Source organism: Aegilops tauschii, chromosome 7 (assembly GCF_002575655.3).
Source record: "Aegilops tauschii subsp. strangulata cultivar AL8/78 chromosome 7, Aet v6.0, whole genome shotgun sequence".
Lineage (NCBI taxonomy): Eukaryota > Viridiplantae > Streptophyta > Magnoliopsida > Poales > Poaceae > Aegilops > Aegilops tauschii.
In genome coordinates, this window is record NC_053041.3 from 42,898,373 (window position 1) to 42,912,667 (window position 14,295).

General features: G+C 44.0%; 1 protein-coding gene across 1 annotated transcript; it reads right to left on the reverse strand.

Moving 5' to 3' along the window:
• Positions 1-1,734: 1,734 nt before the first annotated feature.
• Positions 1,735-6,138, reverse strand: LOC109783124 (uncharacterized). The gene is made up of 8 exons (XM_020341726.4): positions 5,726-6,138; positions 4,699-5,602; positions 4,549-4,613; positions 4,394-4,449; positions 3,489-3,592; positions 3,209-3,281; positions 2,935-3,115; positions 1,735-2,176 (listed from the first exon to the last, which is right to left on the reverse strand). Exons 1-8 carry the CDS (start codon positions 5,949-5,951, stop codon positions 2,091-2,093), a joined length of 1,695 nt encoding a protein of 564 aa, XP_020197315.1. The 5' UTR covers positions 5,952-6,138; the 3' UTR covers positions 1,735-2,090.
• Between the last annotated feature and the right edge of the window lie 8,157 nt (positions 6,139-14,295).

Genomic DNA, 14,295 nt, shown 5'->3' on the forward strand with positions numbered 1-14,295 from the left:
AAAATATAATTTACATAATGTTTTGAAAAATGTTAATCATGCATTTAAAAAATAATAAATGTGTATAGAAAAAATTTACTATGTATATGAAAAATATACAATGTGTGTGAACAAAGTTGATCATGTATTTAAAAAATATTCATCAAGCATTTGAAACAAATAACTAAAGAAGTATTTAAAATGTTAATCCAACATTTGAAAAATGTTAAATGTGTATAAATTTTTTTTACCATGTTTTGAAAAAAAATGTTAATCTTGTATTGTATTAAAAAATGTATAAAAAATATTTGAAAATTGTTAATAAAGCATTTAAAAATTAAATATATAAAGACAAATTGTTGACCATGTATGTTAAAAATGATAATCTTGTATTGTACTAAAAAATGTTAAACTTGTATTTGAAAAATGTTAATCAAGCATTGAAAAAATGTTAAATGTCTAAGTAAAAAAGTGACCATGTATTAAAAATGTTAATCTTGTATTTAAAAAATCTTAATCAAACATTTGAAAAATGTCAAATGTGTATAGAAAACATGTTGACCAGGTATTAAAAATGTTGATCTTGTATTCTAAAAATGTTAAACACGTATTAGAATAATTTATTAGATATATACAAAAAATGTGTATAGAGAAACAGTGAAAATCGATGAAAAATGAGAAAGAAACAAACAAAAATGAAGAAAAAAGAAATGAAATAAAAAAAAGGCAATGAAAACCGTGAAAGAAACATAGAAAACAAACTAAAACAAAGAAAAAAAGTAAAAATAAAGAAAGAAACGAAGAAAACCGGTGTAAAAACAGAAAACAAAAAAATCGAGAGAGAAAAACCCAATAACAGAGAAATAGACAAAGAAAACTGGTGAAAAAATAAATAAAAGACAAAAACAAAAAGAACTGAAAGAACCCGTGGAAAAAACCGACTCTCTTTCCTCAATTATGTCGTGCTTTATATTCTTCCAATACACAATAGTACCTCAGTGGCTAGCAGCTATGCGCAGCGTCGAGGAGACCTGGGAGTGATCCCTGGTGAGCTTGTTCCATCTCACGTGAAGCGAGATATAGCTCTCACATAGTTCGATGGGTATCGTTCGACCAGTTCACTCGACCCCGACCAAAACTCTAGCCTATGGGAGCGGAGACCAACGTGCACACCACCGGTGACACCTCCGTTCTCCCCGCACCATAGATGTGTCGGGGTGCGGGGGAGGCGTCATTGGGCGGCGGCCACTCGAGTAAGGGAACTGAACTACTATCGGGGTTCGTTTAGTCCCATACTACTCGGCGACGGTGGATTCGATTGCATTAAAAGACGTGGGCCTTAGCAGGGTTGTCACCAAGTAGCAGTACATGGGGAGTAGAGCACTTAGTGTAGGGTTTAGGATTAGGGGTTGTATAGGGTTGGGAGAACCTCCCAATAAAGAAAATAAAAAATTAGAACTAAAATTGTGTTCCTCCCTTGCCTTCATTTTTTAAGTAAAACTAAAACTCATTATTATTTTTAAATGCAGCAACCATCTGGTCTGTTAGTCTTTATTAGTATTTGTTACTATGTGATTTGCAGAAATTTGCTCTCTTTACAGAAAAATATCAATTGGATTTGACTAGTGTGTGTTTTCTGCAGAGAAGTACTCTTACATCTTATATTTGTTGACACCATTGGTTGGCTGGGCTCTGGTTTACTCGTGTAACTCTCCCTAAGCTGACAGATGCTTGCAACAATCATTTACACAAAACTGACCCAGGCAAATCCAGACTTGCTCACTAAAAGTTTCTATGTTTCAGCCAAATCCCATATACAACAGAAGGATGGCACCAATACTCTTCTGTGCAAAAACATACATGTTACAAAATATTTATATGTGTCAAGGAGAATCTAGTGGCAGAATCCCAGCAAATACACAACAAAACTGTCGCTCCACTGAGCTTCCAAGCACTGCGTGGCTACTCGAGCAAATCACTTACGGTCATCATGTGTTCGAAGAAATGATGTTCAAGGGCATCGCTTCCTTTCCTTTCAGGCACATTGGGCAACCTCAGCAACTGATCCAGCCAGCATGCCATCGGACATGTTCTTGGGACAGCTGCGGCGCTCACATATCTGCGACGGACCAAAGGTAGGCCTCCTGCTCCGTGGCCTGCTTGTCATTCTTTAGCTTGTACATGTCCTTCTCGTATCCTGGAAACACATGTACATGGATTTAGTGATGGCTGCCACACACCCATGGTGGCAAAAGCGCATTACAACTGAACCAGAACATATATCTGAACCAACAGATGATGGACGGAAAGTTCTATAAGTTAAAATGCACCCAAGACAAGCTATGTGAATTCATATAGAGTAGCAGACAAATTAGTATAGGATTACAATGAGCAACGGACAATGTCTGTGAACATGTTCTCTTCTTTGCCGACACGATATATATTAGTAATCCCTCTGTAAACTAATATAAGATTGTTTAGATCACTATAAAGTTTACAGAGGAAGTACCGTTTTTCTCATCTCATTTTGTAACCATAACCAGGTTTCGAACAATTCGCCCAGAGAAACATATCTTGGCTATGAAAAACATGATATGAAAACAAATGAATGGACCAACTGCAACAACTGTATCAGAAACATGACTAACAGTTTATACAGTTGTTGAGCAGGTTAAAATAATGTATTTTTCACCTATCATCCACCAACACAACAAAGAGATGGCACTCTTAAAAGAAACACAAATCTTCAAAACAACGAAGGTATGAAGTAAAACTCAAACAATCCTAGTGGTTTATTTAAATAGCAGCATCCACACATACTAGGTAGCTCACACAGGAAGGTGCTATATTTTCATACCAAAAATTTAAGCCAACCTGGTTCTTTTGCCATGGCCAAGAGGCACGCAGTTAAAAAAAGAAAGAAAGGGAGACTGAATAAATTTGAAAGGCACATACCATTGCTGCGGTCCACTCCATCCCAATGACGGCCTGGTTTTATGCCATAACGGTTTGGAGGAGGATCTACCCCACGCTTCAGCCAGCTGTGAGCAGGTACATTTTGAGGAACTATAAATCCAGATTCCTTCATCTTTTCATCATCTCCCAAGTCATTGAGAAGAAAGTCTGTATCTTTGCGCTGCAATGTATTAGCACACATATCAACCATTAACCAGAAGAAATAGCATCAACAGATTCAATTAAGCAACTCCAAATCAAAAGCTGCAGTTACCTTGACAAGATGAGCCATAGGATCACCCCATCGGAGTCTGTTTTTGAGCATGCCGTCAAGCTCAGGATCATCCCTGCACGTAAACAAACTCAACTTTAAATACTTCTAAGTCAGTTATAAAACTCCATGTTCATTTCAACATAAAAAGCAGACAACACAGACACCAAAAATAAAGAGTACACTGTTCAAAGCAGGTACTGTATTGTCGATTACACAAATTCTCAAATGAACTCAACAAGGATCATGCCCCTTTATAAGCAAGTTCAATAAGAAAAAGTACCTTGTTCTCGCAAATGGCTGATCCTTCACATCTTCAAGCTCCTTCACTCGAGCCTCGGCTGCCCGTTTCTGCACCAAACCTTTACCCCATTCTATATGTTTTTCCTGCAAATAAGAACACCAGCTATCATGTATCAGCTATAGGCAGCGGCACCCAAGATAGAGATCATGTATTGAAATGACTTCAGATAAGCGAGGAAGAGGAAAAGGTATGATGAGTGATTATTCAATCATTTGCTGCATTTTGTTCCATTCTACGACAAACTTACAAATAAGTGAGATGGTTTCAACTAATTGATCTCCCTCATATCCATGTGTCTTATCTGAATTTGTATGGATCAGTAGTTCACAACCTGAATAGAGAACTTACAGGGAACAGGGGAACTTGACATAAAAGGAAACCAGATTTTGGTTATGCAAAAATAACAATTTGTATGAGAGTGAATAAAGTTGGTATTAACAAGCCCTGTTCCTTTTAATGTTGTATAATCTTTATAGTACTAGTGGGAGCTTTCATAGCTTTTCTGTTTGCTGATCAGTAGTTATCCTTTTATATGTAGTGCCTATTTTGTTTCTACACATAGAAGAGGTGTTCGTCTAGGCACCCTGCACATTGCACACCCTCTATTCTAACAATCCCAAGGTAACAATTTATCCAAAGAAGTTCACAAATGTTGGTGCTTGTGGGCAAAGAAAAGTGTGTGGCATAGTGCATTTTGCCATTTTCTACAGTTTTGCCACAAGAACACGACACAATATCAGGATAAGATAATTAGCACAAAACAATTGCTCAAATCTATATTCTATACTACTAGAAACATATGAATTTTCATGTCAATTAACCAGATGTCCAGATAAAACACAAAGATGGCTAATTAAAAATCCAGAGCAAGAGCATATATTTACCTTTGGCTTCTCGTCTTTCTTTGCCTTCTGTATGTCTTCTTGATTTATCCTTTTTCCTGGGAAACGTTACAAAGCAATGTTACCACTGAAACTAGAATGTCTACATAGGTAACTACCACCAAAATGACCAAAACATGATAATGCACAGTTCATACCTTCCTTATCTCGGAACACTACCTTTGCCCCTTTACCAGTGAACGAAGGGTCCTGTGCTGCAAACCTAAAAGACAGATATCATACAACATATTACAAATCTTAGCAAAAGGAGTAAGCATATGTATTCGAAGACATGAAGTATCACTCACTTGAGCTTCTCATCCTCCTTAATCTTTCTGATGTCCTCTTTAACTTCCTCTGCTGACATCAACCCAGCTCTCATTGTCTCTTTCTGAGCTCCTTCCTTTCTAACCTTCCTTGGAGGAGAAGTGTCTCTCTCCTTACGAGGTGGAGATAAATCATCTGATGCAGACTTCCGACCCTTCCTTGGTGGAGAAATATCCCCATCCCCCAGGCTCTGTCCCAAATTTTGTCTTCTTGCGAGTGACGGGTTGTCCAGCTGTGCAGAGTCCTGGCGTTTCCGTCTTCGTGGCGGAGAGATGTCTCCGGGCTCCTCCGAGTCATGCCGTGTCCGGCGCCGAGAGGGGGAGCGGTTCTGAGGCTCCTCCGAGTCATGCCGTGTCCGGCGCCGAGGGGGGGAGCGGTTCTGAGGCTCCTCGGAGTCGTGCCTCGTGCGCCTCCGTGGTGGTGAGATGTCCTGGGGCTCCTCGGAATCATGGCGAGCTCGTCTCCTTGGAGGAGAGGAATCGTCTTGCCGCCTGGACTTCCGTGGCGGTGACAGATCGCCTCCCTCTCCTGTACCCTTGCCCTCCGGCGAGGGCGTGTCACGCCGCCTTTGCCTCTGCCTCGGCGGCGAAATATCGCTCCCCGCAGCACCTCCACGCTTAGGAGACGGCGTGTCCCGCCGCTGCCTTCGCCGCGGGGGAGAGAGGTCCTCCTTCCTCCCGGCGGCACCGCCGCCCCTCTCAGGCGACGGAGTGTCGTTACGACGGCGGCGGGGCGAGCCACTGCCCTCAGGCTCCGGAACGGGCAGAGTGACCCACCCGCTGCCGTCGTTAGCGATGGAGTTGTAGGGCCGGGCCGCGCGGATCGCCTCCATGCGCCGCATCCGCTTCACCTCGATGTCCTCGTCCACCTGAGGCTTCTCGTCCCCTGCGGACAACCCACCACACGCCCGATTCCAGTCAAAACTCACCGCGGATCTGGCGAAATCCTCGCCAATCAGGCTCGAACCACGACGAAGGGAAGGGGTGGGTTGGGGGCGGAGATGCATACCTGACGACGGCTCGTCCTCCGGGATCTGCACCGGCTTCTGCCACACGGGGTCCTCGTCGACGATTAGCACCCCTCCGGCCGAGGGCTTGGGGTTCTTCTTCTTCTTCTTGGCCTTCTTCTGGTCGCCGGCGGCGGCGGGGCCCGACTGGTACCGCTTGAGGTAGTCCTTCATGGACACCGCGGCCCCCGATGTGGAAGAGGACGGCGGCGGCTGCTTCGTCGCCATGGGTGGCGGCGGCGGCGAGCCCCAAGGGCACGGCGCGCCGGCGGCTAGGGTTCGGCTGCGGCGAGGACGGCCGGGGTGGACCTGACGGGGACTGTCTGAGCTTCAGGGAAGATACGAGGGAGAGAGGTGAGGAACAGAGTTGTGGGGATCGGGCTAGGTTTCGTTTCCAGGGAGGCTGGCTGGGCCTGGTGGGCCGGTTCGGAGACTAGGGAGAGAGAATATTTGGTGCTGAACAGTTTTTCTATTAATAAACCGGGAATCCCTAAAAAACAATTAATAAACCAGAAAACTTCATGGGACCAATTTTCCTAGACTCCCAAGATTTATACTTGGTTCCATAAAAAATTGTCCCACAAATGTTTGGAAGGTTTGAATTCAAAAGTATCTGAATTTGATTCAAATTGGCAACATGAAAAGTAATACAAAATCCAATCTTTATACCTAATCTTTATCTTTATCTTTACCTAATAATAAAGCGCTGATTGCTTCTTGCTTCTGTAATTTCGTCCGTTTTCATTCGTCGTCGCTCGTCCGTTCGTTCGTCCGGTTCTCCATTTGCAGTATCGTAAGTCAAACGGCTAGAATTTTAGTCATGGGCCGCTAAAAAAGTTCAAACTTACCACCTGACCTCCCCTCCCTTACGCCTCTACTAATTTTTTTTCAGATTCTAATTAATCCCACCCCGCCCCTTTATAGCAAATCCTAGCAACTTATATACGTTTAGACTTGCGAGGATCAACGAGCCAACAAAAAGCAATCAAAAATGTTGAAGCGAGCCCGAGAGGAAGATTGTGCCTGCATCCAAAAAAAGCAGTGGGTGCCAGCCTAATGAGAGAGATGATAAGGTGAACAATTGGGCAAAAATTTGTCCTGTCTAGCCTAATAGAAAGGTTTGTAGCAAAAAAGCAACATTGGGTGCCCAGCCTACTGAGAGAGAGACGAGCAAAACTCTGCCCAGAGAGAGTCGAAGATGAAGATTCAGAAAAATTGAGCAAAAAGGTTGTAGCAAAAAGATAGCCTGAAGGCCTCGCTGACACCAGTGTGGTCGGCGGGCAGCCGCACTGCACTGCACTGCGGGCAACCGGCCTGCGAACATGAAGCAAAAAATCGGTCGCGGGCGAGATGGCCTGCGAAATCCCCAGGACCCTTGAATAAAGCTGCTGCAGATGGTGGTCGGCACAGAAGGATGATTGGGGGAGGGGGCAATGAGAAGAGAGAGAGATGGGGTCAATGGAACGAACACGCCAAAGGAAGGGGGATAGAACACCAGGTGAAGGCGAACATGAGCAAATTGGACTACTTTATACTTGGTAGACACGTGACGGGTGTACGTGGGCTCCATCTGAAATTTACTTTTGTTACACAATCCACTCCAAAATTACACCTGAAATTTATCCTTTTTTTATGGGCCCCTGAAATTTACATGTGATGGAGAACAAAGAAAAGCTTGCATTTTCTTATGTGGCCAAGTTCAAATAGTGCAAAAAGGAACGGCATATAATTTTGTAAATCAAATACCAACATTTTCTAACAAATAATTACCATAGTAAAAACCGGTTTGCTTTTGAATATTAACAAAAAATGGAAATAAACAATCCCACTTCAATGCACCACTACTCTTTCATCCAAAAAAATGTTTGCAAAATTTTTTAAAATTCGAAGAAAAACTTTTGGATTAAGTATTAAACTCTCGAATAGTATACGACAATTCCACCATTTGTATATCCCGCTAAAAATAATTACACCATTTTTCTTTCACCCGACGATAGTGCTAATTTGAAGGAGGCGCCAAAGGACATCCTACGACTTTCTCAACTTTATACTGCATGGTATGGACACCAATAATCCTTTTTTAATTGCAAACACCGAGCTTGTGTGTGTGTTTTTTAAGGCAAGGAGAGCTTCAAATTCTTCTTGCTTTAAAAAATTCATGCTTTTAAATACGTGCATGAATTTTAAAAAATGCTCAAAATTCCCAAAAAATGCATCAACTTAAAAAAACATGTTTCAATTATAATAAAATGATTAAAAATTCAAATTTGTTTAATTATTTTAAAATAAAAAATTATGTTTTTTGAAAAATAAAATATAAGACCGATTACTAGACTATTCTATGCACCACTACTCTTCCAGCAGATGAAGGATGTTAGGGTGACTTCTTTACGTGCACACTTCATACTTCAAAAAGTGGTAATAGTATAACCTTATCAGAAATGGCGCGTACTATCGCACGGAGCAAGTTTTACGATATTTTTCGCCTGTTGCAACGCACGGGCATTTGGACTAGTTTACGAGAACGTATGTAATTTTAGGTTACATACAACTCAAACAAACAAGTATCGAGGTGGCTAGGTGACGTGTGCGGACTTCATGTGTGTGCCCAGAATATGTGTGTGTTCATGTTTGAACTAAAGGCCTCTGCATAATTTTGAAAGACAATTTTAGATCAAAGCAAACGTCCTCTTTTGACTCCGACGAATTATCTTGCTCTGTTTTTCACTTTTCTTCACAGGATGATCTTCTCAGAACGTCACTCTTTTTGTTCTTGTGAACAATTATGAGACCTACCCCTGTGAGTCAACTGCATAGAGAGAGTGAATCAGAAGAGAATGGAAAAAATGAGTGAGAATGCATGTTGCCGGGAAAAGGGGTGAGAGAGGCTAAGAGAAAACTTAGGACAGTTAGGGTTAGTAGGGGGTTTTATATGCTAGGGGGATGAAGTAGACTCTCTAGAATATACAATCGCCGATGACAGGTCTAATAATTGTTCAAATATATGGCCCGATATACCGATATCTCGGCTGATTTATCACTTATCAGTATCAGACCAATAAGATAAGTGAATATCGTCGGCATTTACCGGTATGGTCGATATTGGACGGTATTCACCGATAAATATGCGGGACCCAACCGATTTAGCTCTTAGTCTGATACATGGCTAATGCCTTCTATTTGTCTAGATGGCTACTTCTGGTACATCTTAGGTCACTTATGAGGAATACTGATGACGTGGCTTACGGGTTTGCCATGTTGATTGATCCTGATGATAGGAAAACCTGAGATTAAAAAAAAACTTGCCGATAAATAGTCAACCAATAAAATTGTTAAATCGGCCGATAAGCCGCCTAATATGACACACGTTGGTGTCGTGTATTTAGACAATAAAGACATGTCATAGAGCATGTTAGTACAAATGGATTGTCAGTGTTTACAATGTCCACAATTCCAGTTTGATAGTGGTGTCCTTTTTGGTAAAAATGGTCCTTTGGATGATGACACTGCTGATGGTACAGTTTTCGGGTTTTCCTCTACCCATTCCTAGCAATCAATTAGAAAAGCGTGTTTTTTTTTTAACAGTATGGACAAACAAAGTTGCATATATTGGACAAATAAAGCAAGTCATGCAACCCACAAGCCGTAATTGTCATACCGTTTTAATATGTATACACTCACCTAACTTGTGTTGGTCATGATACAAGCGAGGACCATCCATATCTCGCATCCTATAGTACTTACTGTTTATATAGTTATTCCACCAACAATTTGTGGTTGCAGTGATTAGTCGAACAAACAGACTAGCGACTTGATATTTTCTTATATATCAAGATTTAGATCTTTTGGAGCAAAAAAACGGAGAAATACTTAACCACCTTCATCGCTTGGTGTTGATTCATGCTCCACAAATTTTACCATTCTACTGCTAGCTTCCATTGCATTATATGTAAAAGAGCTTCCGTGATGAAATATCTGAATGAATTAATCTGAGATAAATGTTCTGGCAGCCACATGCCTGGCATACAATTTATATACCACCGACCATACATCGAGTTTATTCTTGTTAGAATAAATGCGAGGCGTACAGTCGATTTACCGAGAATCAAGCAATCACACAAACACGACACCGAGATTTGTTAACGAGGTTCACTGATATGGTTACATCTCTAGGGTCTGACTACGGGCGCTCCTCCCCATGACACCGGTACAATACCGAATCCGGCCGCTGGCACACGTCGCCGGTTCCCCCGCGTGCCTGTGCTATTGTACAATAATATTCGACACAACTCTAACAGTTCTCTCCATGACAAATTATTTTGATCAACACCTACCTTTTGTCGGCATCAATTGTTAGCAACTAGAATGCAAGAAAAGAAAGATAATGATTAGCTTGAGAATAGGAGACATCCGAAAAAGCGTCGTCCGTTGGACCTCGGCGAGGTGTTAGGCTACCTCTAGATTTCTTGTTATATCTTCCATTCTGCTTTGTAAGAGAGCTTTCTCACCACATTGTATTGCTCAGCCATGTACTGTATTGTGTTGTATTGCTTTATATATAAAACGGGGAAAAGCCTGTTTCAAGGAGACATCGGAAAAGAAAGGCTTTGAAGGAAGCAGACGCATTGCAACACACTGTATGTTGCTGCCATGCCACTTCGTTTTCTAATGGCACAGGCCACCGTTCCAGCTTCTACGGTCTAGAGAGTTGTGAGATCTTTGAAAATATAATATATGTTTAGTCTCTTTAGGTAGTGAATCTACGTACTAAGGGCATCTCCAACGCCGACCCGCAAATTCCTCTAGTATATGTCTGTTTTTTGTGTCTGGACGTGGTTCACGGACATGATACAGGAGAGAGCCATCCAACGCTAATTACAAATTATCCGGCTGGGAGAAGAAAAAGTAGGTGGGGACCATGCATGTCATGGGCTATTTATGATGCGGTGTCCGGTTGGGAGGAGAGAGAGAAGAGGGGGACCATGCATGTGAAGAAAGAGAAAAGAGAGGAGGACCGCACAGAGGCTTTTGGTTGGTCAAGTAGATGTCCGGACTCCGGTATAGCTCCCCCATGTTTTTCTTTGATTTGCCGGAAAACGAACGTTGGGACCACTTCACGGACCGATGCAGGACCGTGTTGGATTGCAAAAGTGAACAAAAGTGTCCGATTGAATATATACTGGAGTTTTGCTGGTCTCCCTTAGAGATGCCCTAAGGAAAGACAACCCCCTGCCCCGCTCTCGTTAGGGTTTCCGCGCCCCCCCCCGCCGCCGCCGCCCTTCCCCGCTCCCGCCGCCCCCGGCCGCCGGCGGGCGCGCCCCGGCTCCCCCTCCCCCTCCCCTCCTCCCCCGTACCCCCCGTGTCGCCTCCCCGAGCGAGGCGACCGGGGGCTCCCCTTCCCTCCCCCTCCCAGCGTTCCCCCTCCTCTAATCCCCTCCCGCCGCCGCCGGCGTAGGCCTCCGGGCCTGGCTCGCGTGATGCCGCCGGCGGCGGCCCCGTTCTTTTCCTCCCCGCACGGCGCTGTGGCTCGGGCGATGGCGTCGGCGGTGGTGCACCCAGGCCGGCGTCGGATTCGGTGGCGGCTCGTCTTCGCAGGCGGCGCAGCTCCGGGTGGCGAGGTGGCGGTGGCGTGGCTGCTTGGCTGCGGGGCGGCGCGATGGCTGGCGGCGGAGCCCTTCCGGCCCAGATCTAGGCCCTTTTGGGCCCCATCTGGGTCTGGGTGGGCCTGGCGTGTGCTTTTCGGCGTCATCTCCGGCGGACGGAGGTGTGGCTTGGGCTAGGGGTGGCGGAGACGGTGGCGCGTGTACTGCAGCGCAGCGACGGGAGCTTCACGAGCCCACTTCAGGCTCGGCCGGGCAGGGGTGCCTGGTTTGCTCCTGAGCTACGTCCGGTCGGTCACCGCCGAGGGTGGTGGAGGTTGTCCCCTCCCACGTGGTCGCTGACTCTGCTGCTCCTCGTTTCCGGTTGGTTCCTCTCGATCCTGCCGGTCTCGCTTCGCTTGTCATGGTGAGACGGCGTTGGTGACTGCGAGTTTATGGTGGCGCATATTGGCAGACGGCAAGTATGGTGGAGCGCGATGGATCGTCTGGGGTCGTGGTTGGTTGGCGGTTGGGAGAAATCCTTGTCGGCTTGTTCGGCACCGACGCGGTGACGCCTGTGGGCGCCGCCGTGCCTTCCTGAAGGGCGTCGGATATCCCCCTTCCCTCTCACGGCCCTTCGCGTACCGGGGGAAACCCTAGGCCATGTCCGGTAGCAGCGTCGTTGTCGTCGCGTTCCTTCTTGAAGGTGTTGCTTGGTATGCGGCGTTTCGTGGTGCTAGGAGCGTGGTGGAATTCTCCGGCGGGCGCAGCGGCTGCGAGTCATCTTCGTTTTCGTTGATCCGCCGTTGTCGGCATTTTCTTCCTTTTGTATTTTCTCTTTCTTTTCTTTTGGGCGTGCCTGTGCTGCTTCCGCCCCAGCACCTATCGTTGGTTGTATCGATGTTGTTGCTTTGTAATACAAAGCGGGGGGAAACCCTTTTTCGGTAAAGACAACCCCCATCTGTTTCATCTCTTTGCAATTTCCTTCTAGAGTTTAACTATACAAAATTCACATCTTGTTGTATTATGTGCGGTATCGACCGCCTAGTCAACGTAGTTGCACCCACCCACCAATGATTGAGCAAGAAATTTGTTCGACACTAAGTGCCCCACATAATTTTGGAAGTCAAGTTTGGACCAAAGCATGCACCCTCACATATTTTCCTTATTTTTTTTACTTTTCTTCTACTTTTTATTGGGTGTCCTTCTTGCGATGTGAATTTTCTTCCTTGCGAACAATTATGAAATCTACACTTGCGAATCGGTTGCACAGAGAGAGTGGATCAGAAGAAAATGGGAGAAGGGAGTGAGAGGGTGTGTTGTCGGGAAAAATGGTATAGGAGGGGACTAAGGGAAATCTAAAGGAAAATTAGGATAAGTAGGAGTTTTATATGCTAGGAAGGTGAGGTGGAATCTTTGATTGCAAATAATTCAACACTAGCGAGCCTAATTTGCGTCTCATCTCTATCATGTATTTAACTAGTGAAAGCCTAGTATACAGTCCAATGGTAATAATGTACACAATTCCAACTCACAGTGGTGTCTTTTTTGCTAACAACGTTCCATTTCATGATGACACCACTGATGGAGAACGAGGTGACTGTTGGTGCTAAATAGTACCGGTTTTCCTCCCCCATCTTTGATGATCAATCAGACAGTACTGTTTTTCTAGTAGTGTGCCTTGAGCTTGCATGAACGTAGTAGAGTTGTATAGGTTTGACAAATAAAGCAAGTCAAGCCCACCAACATTAATCTTCATATTATTTGTCAATATCACTCACCCAATTTGTGTTGATTAGGTTACAGGTGAGGATCATTGATGCGGCTTGAAGCTACATCGGTATTTCCCCAAAGAGGAAGGGATGATGCAACACAACGACGGTAGGTATTTCCCTCAGTGATGAGACCAAGATTATCGAACCAGTAGGAGAATCAAGCAACAACACGTAAACGGCACCTGCACACAAATAACAACTACTCGCAACCCGACGTATTAAAGGGGTTATCAATCCCTTTCGGGTAACGGCGCCTCAAGATAGGCAAAAGGACGTGAGTAAAATTATAGTAGATTGATAGATCGAACGTCAGATAAAATAAATAAGAATAAAACGCAACAAGGTATTTTTGTATTTTTGGTTTAATAGATCTGAAAATAAAAGTAAAGGAAAATAGATCGCAAAGGCAAATAATATGAGAAAGAGACCCGGGGGTTGTAGGTTTCACTAGTGGCTTCTCTCGAAAAAAATAGCAAACGGTGGGTAAACAAATTACTGTTGGACAATTGATAGAACTTCAAATACTCATGATGATATCAAGGCAATGATCATTATATAGGCATCACGTCTAAGATTAGTAGACTGACTCCTGCCTGGATCTACTACTATTACTCCACACATCGACCGCTATCCAGCATGCATCTAGTGTATTAAGTTCATGGAGAAACAGAGTAATGCAATAAGAACGATGGCATGATATAGACAAGATCTATCTATGTAGAGATAGACCCCATCGTTTTATCCATAGTAGCAATGATACATACGTGTCGGTTCCTCTTCTGTCACTGGGATCAAGCACCGTAAAATCGAACCCACTACAAAGCACCTCTTCGCATTGCAAGATAAATATATCAAGTTGACCAAACAAAACCCAAATATCAGAAAAGAAATACGAGGCTATAAGCAATCATGCATAAAAGAGATCAAAGAAACTCAAATACTTTCATGGATATAAAAAGATAGATCTGATCATAAACTCAAAGTTCATCCGATCCCAACAAACACACCGCAAAAAGAGTTACATCATATGGATCTCTAAGAGACCATTGTATTGAGAATCAAACGAGAGAGACACTACTAGAGAAAAGCCTAGCAGTAGCGCGAGTATTTTGCCTAGCAGTAGCGCGGGGTGCCGTGCTACTGATAAGGCGCTACAGCTAACATGTAGGAGTAGCGCGTGTTGTCCCACGCTACTGTTATACATGGCTAGCAGCAGCG

Coding starts and splice junctions, on each gene's coding strand:
- LOC109783124 (XM_020341726.4), bottom strand. CDS start 5,951: ATGGCGACGAAGCAGCCGCCGCCGTCCTCTTCCACATCGGGGGCCGCG. Junction 5,603..5,725: donor GGAGGACGAGCCGTCGTCAG/GTATGCATCTCC, acceptor GGTTGTCCGCAG/GGGACGAGAAGCCTCAGGTG. Junction 3,593..4,393: donor AGAAAGACGAGAAGCCAAAG/GTAAATATATGC, acceptor TCTTATTTGCAG/GAAAAACATATAGAATGGGG.